The sequence below is a fragment of the Alligator mississippiensis genome, chromosome 1 (assembly GCF_030867095.1).
Source record: "Alligator mississippiensis isolate rAllMis1 chromosome 1, rAllMis1, whole genome shotgun sequence".
In the NCBI taxonomy this organism is placed as follows: domain Eukaryota; kingdom Metazoa; phylum Chordata; order Crocodylia; family Alligatoridae; genus Alligator; species Alligator mississippiensis.
The window spans coordinates 176364832-176392680 of NC_081824.1; the positions used below are offsets into that span (position 1 = coordinate 176364832).

General features: G+C 44.4%; 1 protein-coding gene across 1 annotated transcript in view; it reads left to right on the forward strand.

Moving 5' to 3' along the window:
• TOGARAM2 (TOG array regulator of axonemal microtubules 2) overlaps positions 1–19483 on the forward strand; it is a 53246-nt gene extending 33763 nt beyond the window's left edge. The window contains exons 14-20 of the mRNA XM_059717187.1: positions 1416–1574; positions 2505–2622; positions 4040–4143; positions 7631–7829; positions 8402–8618; positions 15252–15338; positions 18218–19483. Coding sequence (XP_059573170.1) covers positions 1416–1574; positions 2505–2622; positions 4040–4143; positions 7631–7829; positions 8402–8618; positions 15252–15338; positions 18218–18474 — 1141 coding nt within the window. The 3' untranslated portion in view covers positions 18475–19483. The remainder of the gene's footprint in view (positions 1–1415; positions 1575–2504; positions 2623–4039; positions 4144–7630; positions 7830–8401; positions 8619–15251; positions 15339–18217) is intronic.
• The last annotated feature ends 8366 nt before the right edge of the window (positions 19484–27849 follow it).

The window sequence follows — 27849 nt, forward strand, 5'->3', positions numbered from 1 at the left end:
TCTCTGGTCTCTGGGGAATGCAACCACAGCAATTCCTGCTTAACTTGCTTAGAATCCTAACCCCAGGAACACTGGGAGAAACTATGCATAATCAGAATTTCGATAACAAAAGCAACAGAGAGGGCAGTCTGGGCAGTTAGAGTATTTACAGGAGAAACTGCAGGGTCCTACCACACAAGTTTAGCTTCTGAGAGTAGGACAGCTCTATCATTACCTTTAAAACTTAAAAACGCACAGTTGAGCATTGCCAAAATATCAGTTTCATTATGAGGAGGGAGATTATGTGGGTCCTGAGATGCACATCATCCTGGGGAATTATATTTCTGGGGAGTCCAATGAGTGATCCACTACATTGACACAACTGATGCCTCGTGCTTTCAAATGGTTGGTATCTATGCAAATAAATGAGAGTTTAGAGACCATGGAGGCTGAGGTGTATGCCCCATTCTGCAGCTGCTCAAACTTTAAAATACCTGACTGTTGCCAAATGGTCTTGGGTACCTCCAGGAAAAATACACTTGCTGCACTGTTGAATGTACCACAGCACCGTCCCTTGTTGTGTTGGCTCTCTGAGCGTTCATTTGGCAGCTGGATAGGAAACAAATCGATGGGCTAAATCTGGGTACGGTACTAGTCCTCAGTGTTTGTATTACCAAAATTGCCAACTGCCATACTGGCATAAATTCCCTCTCCCTTCCCTCCTTCCCAGGGTTAGTAATTTCGTCAAAGACCCTGCATATCAATGTGGCTTGTAGGGACTGAATTCTCCTCTTATCCTCTGTAATATATTGGCTTTGTGCATTAATGGATAATATTACCCAGGAGTGGCCTAATCCACAGAGACAGGAATAGAGGCCCATCACTACAGGAATTGTCTTTTGGCTCAAGAGATAAAGTTTTGGGCCCCACACTTCAAGAAAGATATGGACAGTTCAGAAAAAGTCCAGTTCAGATCAATAAAAATGATTAGGGGCTTGGAAGGCAATACTTATGAGGAAAGGCTAAAAAAATTAAGGTTATTTAGTCTGGAGAAGAGAAGATTTAAGGGGGTATTTGTTAACAGTCTTCAAATACTTGAAGAAAGATTATAAAGAGGATGGAGATGGCCTTTCCTCTGTGGCCGTAGGGGACAGGACTAGGAGAAATGGCTCCTAACTGCATTAGGGGAAATTTATGTTGGAGATCAAGAGGAACTTTCTGACTATGAGGGAGATCAGGCATTGTAATAGGCTATCTAGGGTCACTGTAGAATCTCCATCCTTGGAAGTTTTCAAAAGCAGGCTAGACAGACACTAGCTAGGATAGTTCAGTTAGGGATGACCCTGCCTTGAGCCAGGGGCTGGACTAGATGACCTTGTCAAGTCCTTTGCAGCCCTACATTCCTGTGATCTGATGGTTTGATGTCTTGCTTCCAGTCATCGTAACCCCCTCATTCGAAGGTGTACTGCCGAGCACTTACTAACCATTGTGGAACAGATTGGAGCGGAAAAACTTCTGTCGGGCACCCGAGACAGTACAGAGTTGCTGGTCCGGACACTGGTGAAGCTTGCCCAAGACAGCAATCAAGACACTCGGTAAAAACTGATGTCCCTTCCATCTCCTAGGAGCAGAAACATTTTCTTCTGAGTGGCTGGCAAATGGCAAACTATATCTAGTGCAATGCAATGTAAGATAAGCATAAAGAATACTTTTCCGAGTGTAATGTTGGCTAAAGAATGCTCAGTTTCTTCTGGGTTTTCTAGCAAAGGAGATACATTTAAATACTTATGCTGTATGAAGCATTTATTATTCTAATCAATTACGATTAGCTGCATGCTCCTAGCAAACAATTTTCTTTGATGCCAACATGTGCATGCGACTTCCTTGACTCTTGTTGAATGTTGGGTAAAGCTGAAGCCCTGGCCACTGAAAGATCCTGGTGCTTTTATGGGAAGAATAAGATGGTTCTGGTCACATTCCAATAGCACTGAATCAATGTGTTCTTCCTTCCTGCAGTTTCAATTGGCTATGGTATTTGTCACGTTCTGTCCTAAACTATCATGTATTGCTCTGGTCTGTGGCTGAACATATTCCATTTCAGTGATGAAAAAATTCCTATACAGTAATTTGTTAAAGCACTTTGGAATCCTAGAAAATGAAAACCTCATTGGAGAACCAAACTGATACTATTCCTAACATTTATAGGAGTCCCACATGTCTATCGGAGGAAAAATAGATTCCTGCATTCATGAATAGATCTCTGTGGAACCAGATTATTTCTTTTCTCACTGCTCTTCTGCTGAATTTCCTATTGCAGACAGTACGCAGTGTTGTATACTGATGTCAATTTGAGATAAATCTCACTCTGTATTGATGGGATTAAAAGTTCTTACGAAGTGCATTGCCCATGAGGAACACAAAAAAATGTGTTCTTGTAACACTGCCAGCATCCCAGATGGACAAATGAGATGGTGATGTTTTGAGGTAAAATGTTCTTTAATTAGTTAGTCTCCTCTCCATGCTAGGTTTTATGGACGGAAGATGTTGAATGCACTGATGCCCCATCCAAAATTTGATGGATATTTGAAACAGTCTCTCCCATCACATGACTTGCGGGATGTCATGGCAACAATTAAGCAGAAAGTAAGTGCTTAGTAGGATAAATATCTTCTATAGGAATGTACCAATATTGCTTCACAAGTCTAAACATAACCTCTCTTTCTCTCTCTTGCACCCTTCCTTTTTTCCTTGGAGTTTTCTTTTTATGGGACTGAATTGCAGATCCAGAGCCATTTTATGTGCAAGCATTTGGGGATCTAGATTTGGAATAACTGATGTAGGATTATGACCATAATAAAGAATGGGAAGGAGAGGAAGATGGCCTCCCTCGCATCCATAAACAGAAAGAGGGCGGGGTGGGAGTAGTTCTTTGTAAACCTCTTTTCCATAGGCAAGGGAAAAAGCCCCTAGAAGATTTTGGAACAGAGGTGATATAAACCACTAGGATAGCCATATATAATTTCTTTACTTCAGGAGTATCATCCCTCCTCTCAGGTTGTCACTGAACTCAAAAGTGCTGTGAGAATATTCACTGGCAGTAGAAAATCATCCTGATGAGCTTTTTTTTTTTTTTGCCCATTTCTCTTCTGGAAAACAATTTTTTTTGGAGGGGGGAGCAGGGGTTGGGGGAGCTGGAAAAGCAAGAATGAGACATGAATTGTCTTGCCTAAAATTTCCTTAATATTCTTTAGGCCCACGAAAACCTTTTATAACAGTGGTTTCCAATCCAGAGCTCACACAGTGGAGTCACACCATTGTGGGTGGGGGGTCACAATATTCCAGAGAAAGAAGACTGAGAGTTGAAACTTGGGTGCTGTTATCATGTTGCTCAGACTACTGTTGCCACCCTGTATGCCCTCACTTAGTAGGGAGTGGAGACTTATCACACCTCAGCTGTTCCATGGTAATGGTTTGTGTGTCCACATTTATCCTGGGGGAAAGTGAAGGCTAAACTGAGGCAACACAGATCTGTTTCATTTAGATGGCCCTGGTTTATTTTCAACATGGGGTAAAATGGGAATAGAAACAATTACTGTGGAGCAGCTGAGTTTCTCCTTTCTGTGACCACAGGAACAGTTACCACTATCTAAAGTCATGCAAACTTATCAGACTGCAAATGAGGGCATGGCAGGAAAGAAATTGGAAACGGCTGTTTTAGAAAGTCTAACAGGGATCCAACCCTTACCAGAGTTATCTGCACGCTCGCTTGCTGGCTGGTAGCTCTTTGTGACTGCAGGGCTTCCACATGCGACTAGATCCATCTGTCTCTCTTCAGGTGCCCCTGTCTGTCAGTGCTTTATCTTAGTGTCCCTCCAGTGGATAAGATGGTGACAGTGACTTTACAGACTTTTGGAGTCTTTAGCTCTTCTCTCTGTTTGAGCTTTGCTTTACTTCTTCAGAAGGAAGGACCTTGGTTCTAACCTGTATTTTGCCTTGAGTACTTTAAGCAAGTTATTACCCATCTTTTCTCACTTATAGATGTATTTTTATATGTATATAGGGGATGGAAGATGATGCATCAGAACCCCCTTCTGCCAAGGGCCACAGGGAGTCTAGGAACAGCAGCTTGACGATCTCCCGCGACAGCCTGCCTTCTGATGAAGGGTATTAAACCTTTTTGGTTGTCATTGTGTTAGTTTTGAACAAGTGTGTAGGGGAGTTTTCAGCCCTGTCTATCAGTTAAATGCATCTGATAGGGCTGAGCAGCAGGCAGTGTTCCCAGCTCACAAAACCTTTTGAGATTTCAAAAATTCCCCTCCAACACTGCACTGAGATGAACCCAAGAGCTTTAGAAGTTCTTCAAGAAAAATGAGTGGGAGAAACCAATCCTGCCCCCCACAAAAAGAAAACAGCTAGTAGTCCTGTGGCTAGAAGAACCTGTTCAACCTGTTATACATCCCATCTGAGTGCCCTTCCCAGGAGATTCATAGATTCATAGATGTTAGGGTCGGAAGGGACCTCAGTAGATCATCGAGTCCGACCCCCTGCATAAGCAGGAAAGAGTGCTGGGTCTAGATGACCCTAGCTAGATACTCATCTAACCTCCTCTTGAAGACCCCCAGGGTAGGGGAGAGCACCACCTCCCTTGGGAGCCCGTTCCAGACCTTGGCCACTCGAACTGTGAAGTAGTTCTTCCTAATGTCCAATCGAAATCTGCTCTCTGCTAGCTTGTGGCCATTGTTTCTTGTAACCCCTGGGGGCGCCTTGGTGAATAAATACTCACCAATTCCCTTCTGTGCCCCCGTGATGAACTTAAAGGCAGCCACAAGGTCGCCTCTCAACCTTCTCTTGCGGAGGCTGAAAAGGTCCAGGTTCTCTAGTCTCTCCTCATAGGGCTTGGTCTGCAGGCCCTTGACCATACGAGTTGCCCTTCTCTGGACCCTCTCCAGGTTATCCGCATCCTTCTTGAAGTGCGGCGCCCAGAATTGCACGCAGTACTCCAACTGCGGTCTGACCAGCGCCCTATAGAGGGGAAGTATCACCTCCCTGGACCTATTTGTCATGCATCTGCTGATGCACGATAAAGTGCCATTGGCTTTTCTGATGGCTTCGTCACACTGCCGGCTCATGTTCATCTTGGAGTCCACTAGGACTCCGAGATCCCTTTCCACCTCTGTGCCACCCAGCAGGTCATTCCCTAGGCTGTAGGTGTGCTGGACATTTTTCCTCCCTAGGTGCAGCACTTTGCATTTCTCCTTGTTGAACTGCATCCTGTTGTTTTCTGCCCACTTGTCCAACCTGTCCAGGTCTGCCTGCAGCTGTTCCCTGCCCTCCGGCGTGTCCACTTCTCCCCATAGCTTTGTGTCATGTGCAAACTTGGACAGAGTACATTTGACTCCCTCGTCCAAGTCGCTGATGAAGACATTAAAGAGTATCGGTCCAAGGACCGAGCCCTGCGGGACCCCACTGCCCACACCCTTCCAGGTCGAGACCGACCCATCCACCGCGACCCTCTAGCCAATTCACCACCCACCGGACTGTGTAGTCATCCACATCACAGCCTCTTAGCTTGTTCACCAGTATGGGGTGGGATACCGTATCGAAGGCCTTCCTGAAGTCTAAGTATACGACATCCACCCCTCCTCCTGTGTCCAGGCGTTTCGTAACCTGGTCATAGAAAGAGACTAGATTGGTCAGGCACGATCTGCCCGCCACAAACCCGTGCTGGTTTCCCCTCAGCATAATTTGTCCTGCCAGGCTCTCACAAATGTGAGCCTTGATAATTTTTTCAAAGACTTTACCAAGGATGGAGGTGAGACTGACTGGCCTATAGTTGCCCGGGTCCTCCTTCCTCCCCTTTTTGAAAATGTGGACCACATTAGCCCTTTTCCAGTCCTCCGGGACTTGGCCCATGCGCCACGAGCTTTCAAATATTCCCGCCAGTGGCTCTGCAATGACGTCGGCCAGTGCCTTCAGCACCCTTGGATGGAGCTCATCCAGGCTTGCCGACTTAAAGGCATCCAGTTCTTCCAAGTGACTCTGCACCATCTCAGGGTCTACGCATGGAAGTCTGGCACCTTGCTGCTGTCTCTCTACAACCCCAGTGAGAAACTTGTTGTGCCCCTCGCTTAGGAACACTGAGGCAAAGAACTCGTTGAGGAGTTCAGCCTTGTCCCCCCTGTATGTCACCAATTGTTTCTGCAGAGACTATCAATTATTTCCAGTGTGGGTGTCTCCTTCTCTGGTTCTTGACCAGAAATTTCCATCTTGAACTCCAAACGACAGTTGCTTCAAAACTGGTATATGAATAGGTTTAGTTTTTATGAATTAGCATTTTATGACAAAAAAACACAGGCAGCTGCAGGTAGACTATGGATAGCTTCACTTCCTGCTATGCTGGATTGGAGCTGAAGACAGAAGCTTGGTCCATTTGCTCCTGGAGCTGGCAGTGGACCTACCAGTAACTTTTCTCCTTCGATAACCCAGTGGATTTGTTTTAATTTCATTGTGTTTAGTGGTTAGAAGAAGGTGAGCCATAAGCCTTACTACTGTGTTCAGAATTTTCCCGAGGTACATGCTACAATCAATTAATTGTATTTTAAGTGTATAATCCAAAACCCATTGACATAACTTTCCACTGATTTCAGCAGGCTTTGGATCAGACCCTAGGAAAAGAAAGTTCTGAGAGCAGGACTGGGAGCCAGCCCTGGCTTCTGTGCCCACCTGTGCTGGGCAAATTCTCTAAATTGCCTTGGACAAGGCACTTGGGGCATTTGTAGACAACACGTTAAAGCAGGTTTAAAGTGGGTTAAATGCCTTTGGCACTGCTTCAGTGGCATTGCTGTTTGCACATTTGGTGGCATATTGCGTGTTAATTCCAGCCGCTGTAGCACTTTCAGTGGCATAATGCACCTTAAATGACTTTGGGGCACAGCAAAATAAAGCATCTCCAAGGAATTATAGTTTCTAAACCCTACAGCTGTGGAGGGAAGCACCAGGCCCTGTGCAGCTCAGGGGCCATGCAGGCAGCCTGGCAGTAGCCCGGGAAGGCAGGCTTCACAGAAGGGGGGGGAAAAAAAAAGTGGCAAGCCTGATTTCTCTCCCACCCAGAGCCTGCCTGCCTGAGCTGCGCAGGTGCCTGGTGCTTCCCTCCATGGCTGTGGTGCCCCCCTCCCCTCAGGACTGCCCAAGCCAGGTGCCTGCAGGTGGGTGCCACCTCCCACCCCCCCCACACACCTCCCAACCCCCCCCCCCACACACACACACAGCTCAGGGACCTCTCTGCCCACCAGCAGCTCGCTCCCCCTCCCTGCTGCTGGAGAGGCAGGGAAGAATTGGGCTTCAACATGGGCGTACATGACACTTGGGTTTACTTGGTCTAAATTGAAGTGGCGTTTTAAAAAAAATACTGCTTCAATTTAGGGAGAATTAAACCCCTGTGTCGTGTACAAAACCCCGAAGTTTCAGTTTTCCTAATTACAAAATGGAGATGCTGCTAATTAGACTTTGCTTCTGCAGTAAGTTTGAGACCATTTATAAGACCAAGCTCTACTTGTAACGAGGTCAGTAGGGTACCTTTTAGCTGTTATTGTCATTGCTCTGTTGTCCCTTAATCCCAAAGGATTCATGCTGTTTTATTTTTCAATATGAGGTCCAGTGCAGACACCTTAGTCCCACCACAGCCAGTTGTTCGTCGATCATCTCTCCGCAGCCTGGAAGTGATAGACCAGCTCAAGGAGCTGAACAAGCTCCTGACAGCCAAGGAGTTTCAGATGCGAATGGGGGGAATAACGCTCCTTACAGATCACTGCAGAAACAACCCCCAGTTTGTCTCCTCAAACATTATTCAGGTATTGGGGGCCTTTCCTTTGTTCCCTTCCCCTTTGTGCCCTGCACCTTCTCTTCCAGGACTCTCCTAGGAGCAAAGTCCAGCAGCCCCAAACTGACATTTTTCTCTTGAAGAGGTTTGGGTGCCTCCATTGTCTTCCCAAAAATCTATTGCTAATTAACCATTAACATTTTTCTGTATAAGACCAGAGATAACTTAAAAAAAATAAACTTGTTGAAGTCTTGAAGAAGGGAAATACGGTCAACTTAAGTATGAGGATTTCTCAGCATTAAGCTGGGATAATAACTAACTTTCCTGTATCCACACAAACATTCCTCATCTCTTTAAAATGGGAAAGGAGACACTATTAAAGAAATTAGAGCCTTACCATGCAAGCAATAATGTGCATAGCATTTACTGCTGTGAATAGTCTATGGAAGACAATGAGACTTTTCAGAGTGACAAGTGCCAGCTTGATAGGAAGTATGAGCAGGGTCGGAGCTATCATTTGTATTTACAGGAAGACTTTGTTTCTACATTCCCTACCAGGCCCAGAGAGATCATACATCCCAGTTTTGTTTTTGTTTTAAACAGATTTTTGATGATTTTACCCTGAGACTTCAGGACTCCAACAAGAAAGTGAACCAGTATGCACTAGAATCGGTTGTCTCCATGATCCCCGTCCTCCGAGATGGCTTACATCCAGTCATGGTCTCTATGGTTACGGTGGTCACTGACAATCTGAACTCTAAGAATTCGGGTATTTACTCTGCAGCAGTGAAGGTGCTGGAAACACTGATTACTCATTTAGGTAATGCTTGGTTCATTTTGTTCCTGCCCTGGAGGTATCCTTTCCAGGCCTCAAACCAAATATTTCAAAATGGCCCTTATTACCTGATTTGGCCAGTGGACTCTGTTCTGGTTTGAAGGCATACTCAGCCTTTTCAGTGTTGTCATTTAGCTTAATAACATGGGTCATGTGGTTGAATTAGTCTATATTTTCTGTCTTAACTGCTGCATAATGTTGCTCTGAGCAGTTAAATGGATCCTGGTTTTTTACCCACAGCCTGCATCTGGCTGCATTTCAGCAGTTCTCTCCTGTTCTGTTCAGGTTCTTTTATCATCATCACCAGGTGTGTCTACACGTGCATTAGCGTCTACTGTGCTTATTATGCAGGAAGATACTGTACAGTAAGCGGTTTTTAGGTCAGCATCTACATGTGCAGGCATTAAGCACAGACAGTAATGTTATATATGGACTGACTTGGGACTAAAGTTAGTCCCAAGTCAGTCTACACACAGTCTTACTGTGCAGTAAGGTGTCTACACGTGTGTTACAGCGCAGTAAGTAATCGGGCATAAATTTGATACCTGCATGATCAAATTTCATCTTCAAACATGATCATGCAGGTATTAAATTTACGGCATAAGTCTCCATAGTTACTGCACAGTACGGACATGCATGTGTAGATGTGAGCCTGTACTGTACAGTAATTTTCGGTTACTGTGCAGTAACCTAAATTACCACTCAGTAAATGTGCAGGTGTAGACACGCCCACCTTGTAGTATATGGATTCTTTCTAGGAGACTATTAAGTGCTATGATTTATATCTGTCATGTCTTTCTCTCTTTCCCTAGTTGGAGTTTGTGTGTTGTCTTCTTCTTTTAACTATGATATTTAATTATGTTCCATGTACACTGTGGGCTTATGTCAGGTTGGAACAGAGGGTGGTGAGGTCATTGATTTTTAGTGTCCTCAGGAATTGTCTTGGAGAGGATCCTGGAACAGCTCTGACTCCTGTACGGATGAGGAAGACCCTTGTGGTGGACCGTTCCACTGTCCCTCAGAAAGGAAGCTCTGTCCTCTGGTCCCCATCCTGGAGTTGTAGATGATTTTTCAGGTGTCCTGAACTCTCACATTGTTGAGTGCCTTGAAGATTAGGAGTTGAGACTTTGCATTTGACATGTCATCTTATTTCATGGCATGCCAGTGCAGCAAGTGGAGTTCAGGTCAGGCAATGGTAGAAATAATTCCCCCACAGCTAGTGAGATTGTACTTAGTTCAGTGCATGTGAAGTGTAAGAGCCATTTGGGTGGGGGTGGGGGGTGGGGAGAGAATGGATGATGGGAGCAAAATGCCTTGATGCTCCCTCTTGCACACTTCTGAGGGAACAAGCATATACTTCCTCTTGGGTTTAGTGCATTTTGTGGTGCTAGAAACCTCAAATGGAGGATGTGAGGCCACGACCCAAGGTACTTTCCACCCAGCATGGCCCATGATGGGACGTGGAGAGAGTGTACTTTGCCATCAGTTGCCCTGTGTCTCTTGGTGGGGTTGGGTCCATCTCAGTCTCATTTTCTCCAGGAGCTCCTGCATCTTCACTCTGTCCTCTACCACAACTTTAAAGCTACATTTTCCCTCACAGCTTGGAAAAGATTGTAAGGTGCTTCTACATGAATAAAAGCCTCATACTAACACATGTAAGTCGGTATCATTCATGGCCTTCATCTCAACCTCTGAGCAGCATGTTTCTCAGCCACGTATTGGGAATTATTCCTTTGCTCTGCTTCTCAAAGCTGATCTCAGATGTACTAACGTGTACTTCTTACATTCTCACAGACAGGAACATGCATGCACATGCATACATATGTTCTCACACTAGTTTTTCTCTTATGTTCAAACATTTACTCCCCAGATTCCCAGAAGAGCTTAAATGTGCACCCACGTTTTCCCAGAGTTGTTAGTGTCAGTTATTTTTGTCCCTTAATCATCTTGAATTTTTGTTCCAAAAGGTAGAAGAGAATCCTCATTTTGTGAAATGATTATTTTTTCTTCCTAAAATACTTTCTCTCACCTCTGCTTCATGGCTTAGTGTTTCCTGGCATAAAGTACTCGCAATAGATGTGAGCATGAATGACCACAAGGTTCATGGAACTGGCACTGAGTGATCGTGTGCCTCTCGTACCTCCGTTCTAGTCCATCCCCAAGCAACAGTTGTTACTATCTGATGGATACCTAATTATATTTGTGATTTTATTGGTGCCAGTGTGCTTTTAACAGGACAGATTTTACAACTTGTTTGGTCTCCTTCCTGGCATTTTCAGTCATCTTGCTTTAGGTTAGAAAATATACTGCTGGAGGGCTGAACTATCTCCATTCACCCTGTTTTGTGAATAGGGAATTTCAGTCTCCAATGCTAGTACTTATTACCAGAACTAAGACCCAGTTGCATTAATGTATTTTACTCCAGTTCCCCTTTTGAAGAGGCACAGGCTTCCATTTCATGTAGGGCTCATATCCATACCCTGCTGAACTGCAGAGTGAGCTGACAATGCCTGAGTCATGGGCTGAGGCTAGATTCATATATCAGGCATATCATGAGAACTCTCAGCTCTTTTTGACTTCATTTGGAACAGGCTACTCTTACGTTCAAACATTTACACCCCAGATTCCCAGAAGAGCTTAAATCCGCACCCAAGTTTTCCCAGAGTTATTAGGCCACTGGATCTGGGCTATTGACTTGGTCTGTTGTATGATGAGGCTGAGCAATAAAGCCTGGCACCACACATCCCTACAATTCAAGGACAGTGGGAAGTTTGGATGTCGAAGATGGTTCAAGCCCCTCTTCACTTCCTGGGTGAGTTGTCCTGGTGTTGATATGAAAGGGGCCTTTATCCAGAACTGCTCCTGCTGAATGGCCTCAGAGGAAATCTTGAATTATGGGCTAGTATTTAGCTAGTTCTCTCTCCTATCTCGATTTCAAAAATTTCTTCAGTCCATCCTTTCCTTTTTTAAAAGGAAATTTATGATTTGTTGAGTTCATTTCTATAGAATAAACAAATATAAATCCAGTCTTAAAGGATGGCATGTTCCAAATGTTGTTCTGCATAGGAAGTGATTGCTATTGCTAGTAACAACATAACCAAGGTCTGCTGTAAATCCCCTTGCCACCTAGATTTATATCGGCTATGGAAATACTGCGCTGCATGAATATACCTGAAATATTTAGTGCGTTCAAGAGACAGGCCTTAAAAGAATGGAGTTGTTAACTCTCTTTGCACCAGATGTCCAGAGCTCTTCTGCAGCTGTAGTGAATTTGTCTGCCTTCTGGCTTTTGTCCTTTGACTTTGGGCCCGGTTGTGCCTGGTTGTAAAGGGAAGAGAATTGTATCAGACAGACTGTACCACCCTTGATCCTGGCCTTTCAATAACAGGTGAAGGAACTGATTTCTTCCCCACACTAGCTAACAGAGAGGAAGTAAGCACATGTAAAAGAGTTGCAGCACCCATCATCTTGGTGGTCAAGTGTCATCTCCAAGCAAATTGTCTCCTGAAGCTCTTCATTACCCCACCTCCTGACTACCATTCAGACATCATAAAATAAGCACTGTCAAGGGTCAGTAGAAGAACTGGGCAAAACTCATCTGTCTCTGCTCCTGTGCTACAAATGAATTCAAGCTACAGAGTTTGGGGTTGTTTGGAACCAGGCCTTTGGGTCTGTCTGTGATAAAGGTAGGTGCCATTTGCAAAATTCAGATGTGGCTCTTAAACAGCCCCAGATTTGAGAAATCTGGATTTTTAGTTGGAGGGGAGGATGCAGGCAAGTTGTGTGGACTGATTCTGGCCTCTTGTCCTTAAATCCTGCTACTTTCTCCTTAAAAAACAATCCTGAAGCCTAGAACAAAATAAAATAGAAAAGATAAACCTTAAAGAGATTTAAAAAGTCTTAAAGATGTCCTTCCAACTTTCCTAGTCTGGAAGAGGGGAGAGTTGTGTGCACCCCTAGAGTCTTGGCTTGCTCCCACCCTTTGAATCCCAGTTGTTGCTTGGAAACCCTGGGTGCTGGCTTGCATCAAAATGTGCATTTGAGGCGCTTCTTCCTCTGCTACCTTTAATATTCCATACAGCAATGCAAGGTGGTTACAGAAGGACCTGATAGCCTGACTTAAAACTATCAGACCCAGCATCCATCTAGAAACACCTGAAGTGGGATCTGGATAATCCCCAACACCAGGTACCAACCTTTCCTTGGACTTGTCCCTTGATATCCATCTCCATTCATATCTCTCTCCCCAGGTAAAAGTACCGTAAACCCTTCATACTCCAGAGGTTCTGCTTGTGTGCTTGGGTTTTGTAATTTGACCACACTTGTCCTTATGTTTGTTCTTCTGGTTCTTTTCATAAATTGCTGGTGCCCCAGGACATAACCTCTAACCACCAGAGACTGTAATTCAGTATCTTGGGCACTGCAGTAGTGCTTTGAAATGAGCTCAGGGCCCTGTTGTGCTAAGCATCTTAACAGTTACCTGGTGAGGGATGTTCCCTGTCATTGCAAGCTGATCCTCTGAACAAATAAGGCAGACAAAAGGAGGGAGAAAGGAAATAGTTTTATCCTGGTTTTCACATGGCACATGGAGACCCTTCCTACACATGCATTTAACTGATTTCACTAAATTGATTTCTATATAGATGAGTCAAACTGGTGTGGACACGCTTAAATCATTCAAAACATGGCTAATGTTGATTAACTTAATTTGGTTTGTCATGGTGCACTAGAATGGGGCTATCATTTCAAAGGCACTGGCTGCAGTGAAGTGAATTTGTATAGGAACGCAATGAGAGTCGGGAGCTTAACTCTCATTTATTCTTTTGAAAACCTCCTAGATGGACCACTGGCCGTAATTGATATGGCAGGCCTATCACTATGTTTTGCTTTTTAAACCCTTGGCTGGTTTTATTTGTTAAACTTTATAGAGAGGCTTTTTTATTTTAATATCCTGTAGCTTTAGTTTAAGTTGTTATTTTTTATGCTGCATGTACCTCAGGTATTTGTCAGGATAGGTTGGTGGGGAGGGGGTGGAGAGTTCATTATACAGGTGGTAACGATACTCTTATTTTACTGACACAGTGCCTGATTTCCAAGGAAATGTCCCCTGGTAAGGAACCTTGTGCTGCCATCAAGAACATGGCTTGCAAGTGCAAGGGAAGCAGCTCATTACTTTTACTACCCTTTCTAACATTGAGCAGACTGCTTTGCAACCTATCAGATGATCTAGTATTTACTGGAGAAAGTTAAAGCTGAGTTACTGAAAACAGTATGGCCTGCTGCGTTGTTCTCCTTAACCTCCATTCCAAGCTGCTCTGTGTCAAGTAGTTCTGCATTAAAGCTTGTATAAATTGGTCATTGACACTTTCAAGCTTGAGGGGGTCTCAAATATGCACAGTTTGTTCCAGAGTTTTAAACCTCAAAGCAAGCAGTAAGTGTATACTTAGCTTCCGAAACAACAGAGGGATCCCAAAGATAGCTACTCAGGTGAACTGTAAGGCTTTATTGATACTAGTGATTAATCTTTTACACAGCTGTAATACCTCTAATCTCAATTGCATTTCAGCTGCTCCTTTGAATCAGTTGCTTTGAAATTTTATATGTGGGGTATGATGCAGCAATAATTTAACAGCGCATATCAATCCCACACAGTGGTTTATAGCTGGAAGAAATGTCTATTTGTCATTTTAGGTGGGTAGAGTGTGATTCCTGAAGTTGGAACATAGCTGCAACCCCCCCACCCTTTCAATCCACCTACAAATACATGTGCAAAAAAAGTTGTTATAATCATTAAAGAGCTCTTTTTTGTTTAATGTCTCTGTGCAAAGGATTATACCCGTAACAGCAGAGTGCCCCTTAAAAGCACGTTAGGGCTTTGGCTCAATACTGCTTCAGAAGGAGCATGCCACTCCCTGACTCGACACCACTTCCTGTGACATCTAGACATGTTATGGACGGTCCTATCCATGAACAGCCTTGCCTAGCTCAACAAACCCGACAGGATCACAAGGGCAGGGCAGTGATTATAGGCCACTGTGCAACAGCTTCTAAACAACAACTAGAAATAACTAGAAGAAGGAAGAATCTAAAATATATTTCACAGTTAGGTGTTGGGAAATCAGTCCCTTTTTTTTCCCCCTGCCAAGATCTGAGTGCAGTGGTCTCTTTCTGCCCCCCCCCAACCCCTCCCGAAAGAGCAGGTAATACCAAAAGCACTTGAGAGACTTGTGGGTAGTGATGATGATGAGATGATTTGTTCCTGCAGGGCAACACAGAACTCAAGGAACTGATTTTAACCGTGTAAAATGCAAACAGAGCTGTAGATACTAAATCTGCCCAGATGTTCTCTGAGGAGAGAATGAAATTTATCTCTGTACAGAGATCCATCATAAGGGCCTATCCACCTCTTACATCTGCTTGAAAGCTTGATGGGCTTCAGTCAGTTTGTGTAGTACTTAGACCTTGTGCTGTTTTTTTTTCTGCCCAGTGGTGAATGTGACGTATTGGTAGGAGACCAGAATTTCTTTGGGAGAAGAAAACTCCCAGTGTTTCTGTATGTCCCATGGTATGAGCTTCTTTGAAGAAGACTGATCAAACGTGCTTCTGACTCTCTTTCAGATAATGTATTGCTTCTACAAACATTTGCCAGCAGAGTGCGTTTCACCAGTGGCCGGGCCATGCAGGACATCACACAACACCTGTCGGGTAACAAGCAACTTAGCTGGACTCTACTTTCTGTAGTTTGCTGGGACTTGTTAGGGGAGATGCTTGGAAAATGGGAAATGTTGAGAGGAAATTCCTTTGAATTAACAAGGCAACAGGGATTGGGACAGCTGGAAGTGTGGGGCCTGATCCTTCAGAGACCTATAGCTTGTGCAGTCATTTATAGTGGTGCAAAGCATTCATGTAATGCTGCCATCTTGATTTGGCCACTGTACATGTAAGTTGTGTAAGCTGACATTGTTGAAGTGGAAATAATTAAACATGGAGCCAATACAGTGGAGAATTGGGTTCATGGACTCTAATAAGGAATTATGGATGGGATGTCTCAAAATTTGTCTCTTGAGAAAGGGAAATGAAGGGTGTGTCTACACTCTTCCCCTGGCACTCCTGGGGGGCTGCTCTCAAGCACTCTTCTTAGTCTTTAGGCTTCCAGTCTTGACATGAGAGGATAAACCATGCCTCTTTTTGAGGAGGAGGAAGCAGAGATCAAAAAGTGGGGCACCTCTAGAGTTGCTTTATTGCCTCACGTTCAGGTTTGTTGGGCATGTAGCAGGATTGGGCAGACAGAATGCTTGAAAGCAGTGGCCCCCGGCATAGACATACTCTAAAAATATTAGGCTGATTCCTGAGTGTGAGGGTTGGCTTAGCAGTACTGTTTTCTTAAGCAAATGGCAAATGTTCATTCCTGCCAGCCCACAGACACCCACACACAGCTACTGAGCCTTGTGCAGTCACTGGTATTTTGTTATTTTGGGGGTCTGTTCGGTTTGGAAAACCATGTTGGAAAAAATAGGGCATAATCCCCCTAAAACCAGGAGTTTACTAGCATGAGTGTAGACTGTGCATATAAATAATGGCTGTAAAGCACTACATGGTTGTGGGGATGAGCAGGCTATTTTGTGACACATGCAGACAACCTATTTACACCCTGAAGCATGACCCATTGTTCCTATTATTTCAGGATGCGTAAAGATAACTTATTTCCACAACAACTGAATCCAACAGACTAAAAACACTGCTCTTTCTTGACCTATAACAGCTTGGTGGCATCCAAGGAATGGAAAAAAGATCACTTCAACATGCACTAAAAGCAGCCTAATTATAGCTTTGCTTTAATAAGAGCTAAATCTGATAATTATGCTAGCCTATCTTAATCTAAGGTTTAATAGAGTTTCTTTGTTCATTCTGACTCTGAAGGCCTTTTTTTGTCATGTCAAACCTATTGGGACCTTTAAAGATAGCTTGTATAAAGTAAATCCCTGTAAACATAGAATGTAATCCTACAGTAATTTAAATCTTTTTTTTTTCCAAATAAATCCTTTGAACATAAATTGGGGCCAGTTTAGAAACAGTGGATGTTCTCTCTGGGATTTAATGGGAGCAGACAGCTCTCTCACCTAAAATCCATGGTGACTGTTATATTTAATAGCATAAGAATTCAAATTAACTCTCTTTTTTTAATGAGGACTAACCCATTGCTGTCTTACTAAGGATGCTTTTACTTTTACTTAAGGTTGGGGTTTTGTTTTTGTTTAATAGTGAATATTAATGCTGATGAAAGGTGCCAGACTAAGAGTGTAGACAAAAAGATGGCCATGGGATGGCATGGTGTATGCTTTCTCCACATTATGCCTAGCTATTGTGCCTTGATTACCTCTATGGGGGGATCTGAGAAGTTAGCTTTCTGGAATTTGAGGTCTTCAGTTGTCTGTAGAAACTACTAGCAAAAGTGTCATTTGTCATGTTGTGGATTCAGTTCACTGAGGCAGGAGCCACTTTTACAAAGAGTTTTCTTGATTTCTGCTAGCTGTGTGCACACACACACAGCCATCAGACTTTCTCTCAGCTTTATCTCTTAAACGTCACATAACTCTTAAAGGTATATACAGTTGTCATGTCAGTTGATTTTAAATTTTTTTTTTTTAATATGGCTATCTATCAAGTTCAGAAATTAGGGTGAGATCATATCTTAGGGAGGATGGGAAGAAGCACTGCCAGCGGAAAGGGCCTCAGCCCAGAGTTTGGAGGCTGGGCTCAATTTCTTACTTTAGTTTCACCGGCATGTTCCTTATTCTTTCTTTGCCTCATTTTATGTCTGTAAGATGAGGATAATAACACTTTTCTAATTCAAAAGGATGTTGTGGGGATGAATGCATTAAAGACTATGAATTGCTTAGGTAAGATAGTGCAGGTGGCTATATGAGGAGCATAGATGGAAGTCTTGAAACTTGGAACAGCCATTCATTATGAGGCACTGAACAGGATAATCTCAAATTAGACCTTACCTTCCTACATAGCTCACTAGTATTACCTGATCAGATTTTAACCATTAAAGTGCCCTTTGTGGGTTAGAATTTTGAAATTTGGTTTAGCCACTTGTTATGGGCCACTAAGCACAGGGAAACACCAAATTAGACCTCTGGATTTTTAATCAAGGGACATACAAAGGTCTTCAGCTTCTCTTTATTGAAGTTCAATCGTTCAAATGCTCTTCTGAGCTACAAACTTGAAATTTGGTACAGCTGCTTTAAGTGGTTAATTATTGGCAGTAAATACAGATTTGACACCTTTTGTAATCAAAGGGTCATCAGTCTAAACATTTACAAGAACTTTATAAATCACTTCACTGAGCTTCTGTGTTGGTCATAAGGCCTCCACTTTCAAGAAATTAGGATCATCTGAGGTCAGTAGTTCTATTAAGTATTAAACACATCATTGCTGCTTGCTTGCCCTTAGAAAGTCAGCCTGTTTGCACTCACTTAAATTCCAGACCGTGGCTGACTGGAAACGGTTCTGAGGGACCAAGAATAAAGCTGCGTGCTTATCTCGACTGCTAAGATGCTTTATCTTCTGCCCTGCAGTGCTTGTGACTTCTGTGTACCCTCGGAAACCTCAGGCTGTGGAGCGTCATGTGCTGCCCATTCTCTGGTATTTCTTAAGCAACATGATTGGAAATGGAGTGCTACCTGGTCGTAGTGGCAATGTTAGAACTGTGGTCTCCAAGCTGGCTAAAACCTTACACAAAGAGATGGGACCCACCTTACTGGATCATGCCGCCAGCCAACCACAACATGCGATTAAAAACCTACAGGACCTTTTAGGCATGGGAGTACAGTGAAGGAGCCCCACTGTCTTCAGCACAGTTTGCTATGTGGTACAGCAAAAGGCTGATATGCATGGGTGACACAACACTGGCATTGATTTTATTATATATTTTTGGGGAGAGGAATCTACTGTAGGAAGTTTATAGGTGCAGATGTATATAGTATATTTTGAAGTAGAATTAAATCACATATTTTTCTAAGGTTTTATTTCCTGAGCCTTTGTCCCCAAGATGTTTACATAGCTATTTAAAAAAAAAAAATGGTGTATAAATGTTGTGATTTGTAATTGTGTAAACCCCCCCCCCCCCCAAAAAAAAAACCAAAAAAAGAAAGAAAGGAATATATTTATATATCTGTTATATATTTATGTATATAACAGATACCCATATTTAGAGAGAGCGAGAGAGATGGGTCTAAGAAAGAGAGTGTGTGAGAGAGAGACAAGTAAATGCTTGGATCATGGAAGAGAGCGTGACAAAAATGCGAATATACCCCAGACCGAGAGAGAAACTTGAGTGAGGAAGGGAGATGGGAGACACCCTTCCCAAGACGCACAAGGGCATGGAGGGGAAGGGAGTATACTCCTGAGTCCTGAAACCATAAATGATGCATGTATTTCTGGATCTGAATACTGGATACACTAACACGTGTTCACACACTCCCACTTCTGGCTGGGAAAGTGGAAGGAAGGACTGGAGTTGTGTGGGACCACGGTGACAGACAAATGACACTCAGGGAGCCTGTGAAAGCAAAAAGATTGAAGGAGTTTGACACTGGGGCTTAAGTCAGAAAGCTGAAAAGGACTGTGAAAAGATACAGCCAGCCAAAGGGGTTCACGAGTCTCAGATTTCTAACTGTATTTATTTTTTCATACTTGGAGCTATACAGTAGTTTAACTTGTTAGATGTATTTGCCATTGTTGCACTCCCTGTATTCTCTGTGTAAACCGCTAACGTATCCTTGCCACCAATGTGTTTTTATTAAAGTATTGACTAGGTCAAATGATTAGAACCTTCTGGGATGTTTTAAATTATTTGGGACTCTGAACACCTTGAAATGTTTCAGGGCACCTGGAAACTCAGGATCTTGTGGAGCCATCTAGAATACAGGCTGAGCTGAGAGCCTAATTCTGAAAGGTTCAAGTCCTCCGAAACATATTACCTTCAGAAATTTTCTAGAGCACCTTGGAACTTGATATCTTCTGAAGTGCTCCAAAATGCTGTGAAATGGGAATTCGGGAAACTTTTCATTAAAAACAAACAACAAAACTAGCTGAAAATGGCAAAGGCTTGTATAATTGTTCCTTAGGGAAGGAGCCAGGCACTGCAGAGAACACATGAATGCCAAAATGCTGAGCTGCAGCTTCTGTGAGAGTAATGCATTGACAAAGAATGGCCACAGTTAAACAAAACATGTGTTATGTTTGCTTCTCCAAGTAGAATCAGAGAAAATTAGGGTTGGAGGGGACTCAGGTCATCTAGTCCAACCCTCTTCTTAAAGCAGGACCATCCCCAACTAGATCATCCCAGCCAAGGCTTTGTTGTTTAGCCTGGTCCTAAAAATTTCCGAGAATGGAGATTCTATAACCTCTCTGGGTAACCTGCTCCAGTGCTTCATTATCCTCCTGGTGAGTTTTTCCTAATATCTAACCTAAACTTCTCTTGCTGCAATTTGAGACCATTGCTCTTTGTTTTGTCATCTGCCACCACTGAGAACAGTCCAGCTCCATCCTGTTTTGGACCCCACTTTAGGTAGTTGAAGGCTGCTATAAAGTCCTCTCTGTCTCCTCTTCTCTAGACTAAGCCCAGTTCCCTCAGTCTTTCTTCATAAGTTGTGTCCCCCAGCCCCCTTACCATTTTTGTCACCCTCCACTGGACTCTCTCTAATTAGTCCACATTCTTTTGGGGTCCAAAACTGAACACAGTACTCTAGATGTGGCTTCACCAGCATTGAATATACCAGTACTCCTCTACTTCCCTTGATTTGCTGGCAAGGCTCCTACTAATGCAGCCAGAAGTCCTGTGTGAATAGGGAAGTATTTGATTCGGATTCAGATTCGGCTGATTCGGAGAACAGTGATTCGATTTGAAGATTCAGATCACTGTCTTGAGTTGATTCGGCTGAATCAGCTTTGGAAGATTTAGCATTGATTCGGAGAGATTCGGCCATAGATTATAATGGGAAATTGTTGAAATACCTAGAACTTTGTCATTTTTTGTCAAATTTGGCTGAAAACATTGAGGATGGTAGCCCCTTCTGAGGGCATGAAGCCTGCCAGGTTTCAAGGAGATAGGTGCAGGGGTTTCTGGGAAACTGCACCTCAAGTTTCTGACAAGCAAAACTCATGACGTGTGTGTATTAAAGCACAGTGGGATGAAGCTAGTAGAGGTGGTAGCCTGTAACAGGGGACCTTCCCATTGCTCAGGCAGGAACAGGTCACAAAAGGAACAGAAAGGCTGCAGACAGGGACTTATGTGCTGTTTCTATGTTCCTCCCCCAGAGCACTGTGATTAGAAGGGGACTCAGGGAAAGATCACAGTCACTGGCCAGCTACAGATGTCAGTCTTTCCCCTCGCTGCTCCCCCTCCCTCTTCTCAGTTTCTGTTCCCCTGAAAGACTGCTTTCTGAATTGATTTGGAGGTTTTTTGGTTTCCCAATTCGATTTGAATTCAGTGATTTGGCCTCCAAATTGGGCCAAATCTTCTCCAAATCAAATCAGCGACCAAAGCTTCACCCACCCCTAGCAGCCAGTATGACATTAGCCTTCTTGGCAACAAGGCACACTGTTGGTTCATATTCAGCTTACTGTCCACTGTCACCTGAGGTACTTTTCTGCAGAGCTGCTGGTTAGCCAGTCAGTTCCCAGCCCATAGTGGTGCATGGGATTTGTTCTGCCTGTTTGCACTTGTCCCTATTGAACTTCATGAGATTTCTGTTGATCCAGTCCTCCAATATGTCTAGATCTCTCTGAATCCTAGCCCTACCCTCCAGCACATCTACTACTCCCCCCCCCCCCCCCCCCATCTTGGTGTCATCTGCAAACTTTCTGAGGGTGTACTCCATCCCATCTTCCAGGTCATTGATGAAGGTATCGAACAAAACCAAGTCCTGGGGCATTTCACTTTATATACCGGCTGCCAACTAGACATCAAGCCATTGATTACTACTCTTGGAGCCCAACAATCCCAGCCAATTTTCTATCCACCTTACAGTCCATTCATTCAGCCCACACTTTCTTAGCTTGCTTGCAAGACTTGAGGCAGACCATATCAGAAGTATTGCTAAAGTCAAGGTATATCATGTCTACTGCTCTCCCTGCATCCACAGAGCCAGTCATGTCATCATGGAAGGCAATCAGGTTGGTCAGGCATGACTTGCCCCTGGTGAATCCATGCTGACTGTTCCTAACCACGTTCTCCTCCTTCAAGTGCTTAGAAATGGATTCCTTGAGGATCTGCTCCATGATCTTTGCAGGGATTGACGTGAGGCTGACTGGCTTGTAATTCCCTGGATCTTCCTTCTTCACTTTCTTAAAGATGAGCACTACGTTTGCCCTTTTCCAATTGTCCGGGACTTCTCCTGACTTCCACAGGTTTTCAAAGATAATGGCTGGCAGCTCTGCAATCACATCAGCCAACTCCCTCAGCACCCTCAGGTGCATTGCATACAGCTCCACGATACACATCTAGTTTTTCTAAATAGTCCCTAACTTGTTCTTTCACCACTGTTGGCTGTTCACCTCCTCCCCAAACTGTGCTGTCAGATGCAGTAGTTGGGGAGCTGACCTTGCCTGTGAAGACTGAGGGGAAAAAAGGCATTGAGTACTTTAGCTGTTTCCACATCATCTGTCACTAGGTTGTCTTTCCCATTCAGTAAGGGACCCACACTTTCTCTGATCTTCCTCTTGTTGCTGACATACTTATGGAAACCCTTCTTGGTACCCTTCATGTCCCTTGCTAGCTGCAACTCCAGTTGTGCTTTGGCACATGCCTGAGCAATACTCTTACACTCCTTCCTAGTCATTTGTCCAAGTTTCCACTTACTGTAGGCTTCCTTTTGTGTTTTAGCTCACTGAAGAGTTCCATGCTAAGCCAGGCTGGTCTTCTGCCATGCTTGCTAGTCTTCCTGCATTGGAATTGGTTTGTTCCTGTGCCCGCAGTAAGGTTTCTTTAAAATACAACTAGCTCACCTGGATTCCTTTCCCCCTCAGACTGACTTCCCAGGGGATCCTGTCCATCAATTCTCTGAGAGAATCAAAGTCTGTTTTTGTGAAGTCCGGGGTCCTTATTCTGCTGCCCTCTTTCCTTCCTTTCTTCAGGATCCTGAATTCACTCATCTCGTGGTCACAGTTGCATAAGTTGCCATCCACTACAATATTCCCCACCCTGTTTGTGAGCAGCAGATCAAGAAGAGCACAGCCCCTAGTTGGTCTCTCCAACACTTGCACCAGGAAGTTGTCCGAAACACTCTCCAAAAACTTCCTGGATTGCCTGTGTGCTGCTGTATTGCCCTTCCAGCTAATGTCAGGGTGATTGAAGACCCCAGTGAGATTTAGGACCTGTGATTGGGAAGTGTCTACTAGCTGTTTGAAGAAAGCAAAAAGCTTATCCTCCTGGTCTGGTGGTCTATAGCAGACCCCCACCAAGACATCATCCTTGTTGCTCTCTGCTCTGACCCAGAGACTTTCAACAGGCCTATCTCCAGTTTTGTACTGGAGCTCTGAGCAATCATATGACTCTTTAAAGTACAACTCCTCTTTTCCCCTGCCTCTCCTTCTTGAACAGTTTATACCCATCTGTGACAGTGCTCCAGTCACATGAGCTATCCCACCAAGTCTGTTATTCCAATCGCATCATAATTCCTAGACTGTGCAAGGACTTCCACTTCTTCCTGTTTGCTTCCCAGGCCCCATGCATTCATGTACAGGTATTTGTGGTAACTAGCCAATTGCCCTATTTTCTCAGGAAGTACCTTGCTTTTTTTAGGGGGTTACATACCCTAAGGTCCATCCATTTTTCCCTCCCTCTACTTCAAAGGCCTCTCCTCACATTTTGCTTCCCTCTAAATACATCTCCCTCTGAGACCCTTGAAATATTGTTCCACGCAAGCTGCCTTTGCACTGCTGAGTGAGTTTTTGTTTTTGCTTCTGCTCTTCAGCCCCTGGGGATACACTGGAAAGTTGTTTTTGTACTTAGGAGAAAGGGGCTTTTGTGGCTAGAGAAAGAAATGTCTCAGAGTCTGCTTTATTTGTTCAGTTGTATAGTTCATGGAGTTGAATTAAAAGGTAACTCGTGTAACTGGCTGTTAACTTATTACTGGCCTGGAGTGTTGCTCTTGCATATCATTTCACATGGCTAATGAGAAAAAGTGCTTTCTGCCAGTATATTTATTCTGTCTGGTTGGGTTTTAGTCCGCCTGCTTTTGTTTCCTTTTCTCTCTTTGCCTGTTCAATTGAGGCAGTTCCACCTTGAGACAGGGACTCTCAACAGAGAAAGGCCTGATTTATCCCCTGGTGACAAGGTGGAGCAGGTCACTTTTTGGGCCCTGGTGAAGGAGGAGTTCACTTCGGCTTTCCTTCTGCTCCTCATGCACAAGTGCAGTGTGGAAGTGAATCAAGAGGTTGTCTGAAAAATAAGAGAGACAAATTGCCCTAGGGAAGGTTGAGCTCCTCATGCCAGATCTCAGGACTGGCACCATCCTGGACTGGACGGGTCCCATTTCCTTTCTGTTCTTGTTCCCTTATCTTCACTATATTGTTATTAGAGTAGTGTTACGGTAGTTGCAGTAGGACCATGTGACTGTGCCTTATTCACAGTCTAAGCAGTCAAGATAGACCATTGTCTGGCGGCAGGAGAGAGGGATTGAGAGAGGTGAAGTGACTGGTCAGACGTCAGACAGGGCAGTGGGCAAGCTGGTGACAGAACCCAACTCTCCTGATTCAAAGTCCATAGGCCTGCTTATGTTTTGTTAGCAATCCTGAGCCTGGGAGTGGCAGGGAGGTGTGGGACCTTGCTGCTGTTGAACTTAGCAGTGATTTTTGGGGTGAGTTACTTTAACAGTTCATACATCCCTCCATGGGGATTGGGGCCAATCTTGAGACTCCTGGCTTGTTTTGCTCTGGAATAGCAAAGGAGGCTAATCCATTGTGGACCATAGTGGCTGGAGCAGATGCAGGCTTTCCTTTCACAACCGAGTTAGCTCATTATGGAGAACTGCACTGAGGGTTTGTGGACAAAGGTGTCAGGGCATGGCCTTGAACCCCAGGGCTTCAGCCTGGCTAACAACCGCTCATCCACATAGCAGCTAACACCCCAGATAGGCTGGCCTCAAGCCTCCAGCAGAGTCTAACCCTCTGCCATTCCCTGTCATTAGAGTGGCTGGTCAGGGTTAGCTGACCCTCCACTTTCCCTATATAACCTGAACCTGATCAGACTGCTTTGCTGTTGTGCTCTGAGGGCACTTACACAAGTGATTGGAAGACGCTTCCAATCACGCTGTAACTTTTGCGCTTACACAAAGTGCTTAAAGTTACCATGTGATCAACCTGAACAGATGTTTGGCATTGGGTGGTGGAAGCTCAGAGCCTCAATGAAGTGTGCTCTGCAGGCTCCTGGAGCTGCAGGACAGCACCAAAAAGGGGCTAGCCATAGCCTCACCCCTGGGCTGGTAGTGGCAAGGAAGCTGCATTCTTCCCTGTGCCTTGCCCAGGGAAGCCAGCCAGGGTACTCCCAAGCCCCCTTTGCTAACTGCCTACCAGTTCTGGCTGGCAGAACAGCCCCTCTCCCAAGGCTTCCCCTGGGTCAGGGGGGCTTTCTGCAGGGAGAGAGTCCCCCACCCAGGAGGCAGCCAGCTGGAAGCCAGAAATTTCAAGCTATGGGGAGGGAGGGGAGTAGTCTGGGAGAGTGGGGGGATGGTCTGACCCCTGCTGATTTCTATTCTACCCCTCTGCTTACTCTCTTGGCTTCTTGACCTGGCTTGCTCTGTGACTCCGCTCTCTGCCCCATCCTTTGGCTTCCTGACTCGGCTTGCTCCTAGATCCCGTTCTTGGGTTGACCTTCTAGCTTCTTGAGTGGCTTGTCCCCGGATTCTGCTCCCTCCTCCTGACCTTGGTCGTCACTTCAGTCCCTGAGTGTCCCCAGACCTGGGCTCCTACAACCTGGTGTGACAACAGGAAGTTAATAGACAGTAAGCTAAGATGGGAATGTACAGTGTGCTAGCTACTCCATACAGATACCTGTGTGGGCACTCCAAGGCTAACATTAGGATCAAGAGGCACCATTAGACTATTCCTAATGTGCAAATTTCATAATTTCCCTAGAACCTGGTCTTCCATCCTCAATCGGCACCTAGTTACAGCCTCAGAAAGTCTCCTGTATGCAGTCATGTGCCTGATCTACGTGTCCAAGCACTGGTTAATTGCACCCAAATGTATCTATGTTACTGCTTGTAAATGTGGTTACCTGATTTGTATCTGCTACTGCAGAAACCTCAGTACACACATGATTTCAACATGGGGAATGGGCACAGATGAGAGAATTTTTGTGGGAATGAGAAGAGTGTAGCTGGAAACCAAGTTCAAGAACGGATGGCAAGATAGTGGGGGAGGACATGAGGACACTATGTCCAGACTGAAGAATGCTTGGGTAGAAAGACATCATTAATGGCAACAACACTGAGAAGCCATTTGGGGACTCGCAGGAAAAGACTGGAATGGAAGACATTTCTGAAAGAACTGGAAGACAAAGGACAGTGAGGTAAGTAGAATAGAGTCTGATTGCTTCAGTTTGAATATTTCAGCATCTAATTCCATCTTAAACAATGTCTAGGCAGTGGGGTACAATGGTGGGGAGAAGAGACCAAGTCTAGGAGATAGTCTCCTCTTCCAAATCACCAGTCTGCTGCTGAAGTTAAAGGAGCGCACCGCCAACAACCCCCTGTGCTGCTGCTTTGAAGCGCTGTGGGCACATTTACATGTGACCCTATGGCGCCGTTGTTATGGTGTCATCATTTACTATTTCCTTTTGGAAGTACTAAATGATGGCAGTAACAACGTGTACTGTGCAGTGCCATGCCAGTGGTGCATGGTTATTTTTAGCCACTACGTTGCCATAGCAATGTGCTATAGCGAGGGAGCTCATTGCCATGGTGATGTAGCTGTGGCATTATGGTCTGTGCAGCCTATGCTATGTCGCCGTAGTGCATTGCTATGGCAATATATTGTCTCATATAGATGCACCCTGTGAGACATGGAGCAAAGAATTCTGGGACATCCTTAAGGGAGACTGGTGCCAAGTGGCTGAAGATGTACTACGTGAACTGAAGTATGCAAATATATGAGAAGTGGCGGGATGAAGAGTTTGGTGTCTGTTTCATCTATGTAGGATTTACTGGGTCTGAGGGCTATAGAAACTCTTTACAGAATCTCTTCATGCACTTAGCAGCTCTCTTTCAAGCTGGGGTTGAGGTAGGGGGAGTAAGTAAATGAACGAGAGAGCACTGACCTGGCTATTTTCATCCACGTTAAATGAGGATCCTAGAAATGAAGGTGCTGTTGTTCCCAACAAATCCCTGCCAGCTGACCTTGAATTCTGATACTGCAATAAAGCCTTTGATGTCAATGGAGTTAAGCAGAGATAGAAAAACAACAGCAGATAAAATTAGATCTGACCTGAACCTCCTAAGCCTTTGCCAACTATCTGAGCTGTGCTCTGTGCCTCTGAAGGACCACTGATAGCTAAATAGGTTTGGAGAACAAACTCCTCTGCCTCAGCTGTAAAAGAGATCCGCAAAGAGCAGTCTGAGCCACATTTGGGTCTGGGTGAGGCAGATGGAAGGGCCTCTGATGGTCTTTGCCTGTTCTAATGGCTGTGTGCTGGGTAAATGGTAGGCTTCAGTTCCTCCATGATCATTCAACATCTTTTGTCATCACTGATTCCTTTTTTAGTGAAGGAAAAGAAACACTTTTGGGGAACTCTGCCTGCTTTTTGATGCAGCTGCAAAACCTGCAGGTCACAGGGCTTTGTCATTACTGCTTGAACTTTTCAGGAAGTTTGAGCTAGGCAGTTTGCAGAGCACCTTGGCTCAGATTCTCCAAGAAGGTCAGGCACAAAAGCTTCCCATCCTTGCACTGGGAATTCAATTGCTGCGGTTTTGGACCTCCTATGGGTATTATTTCTCCAACCATCCCTATAGACTTGCCTGCACACAGAAATTGTACCATTTTAATTATATCAGTGTAGGGAAACTCAGGTGACTGCCACATGTTATACTTTAGATGTGATTGACCGGTTAATCCTGTCTTAGTTGTAATCTGGTCACATGTTCAATCAATTAATGGCATGATAAAACAAGGAATAAACCACAAAGGTATTCCACAAAAAATGTGGAAT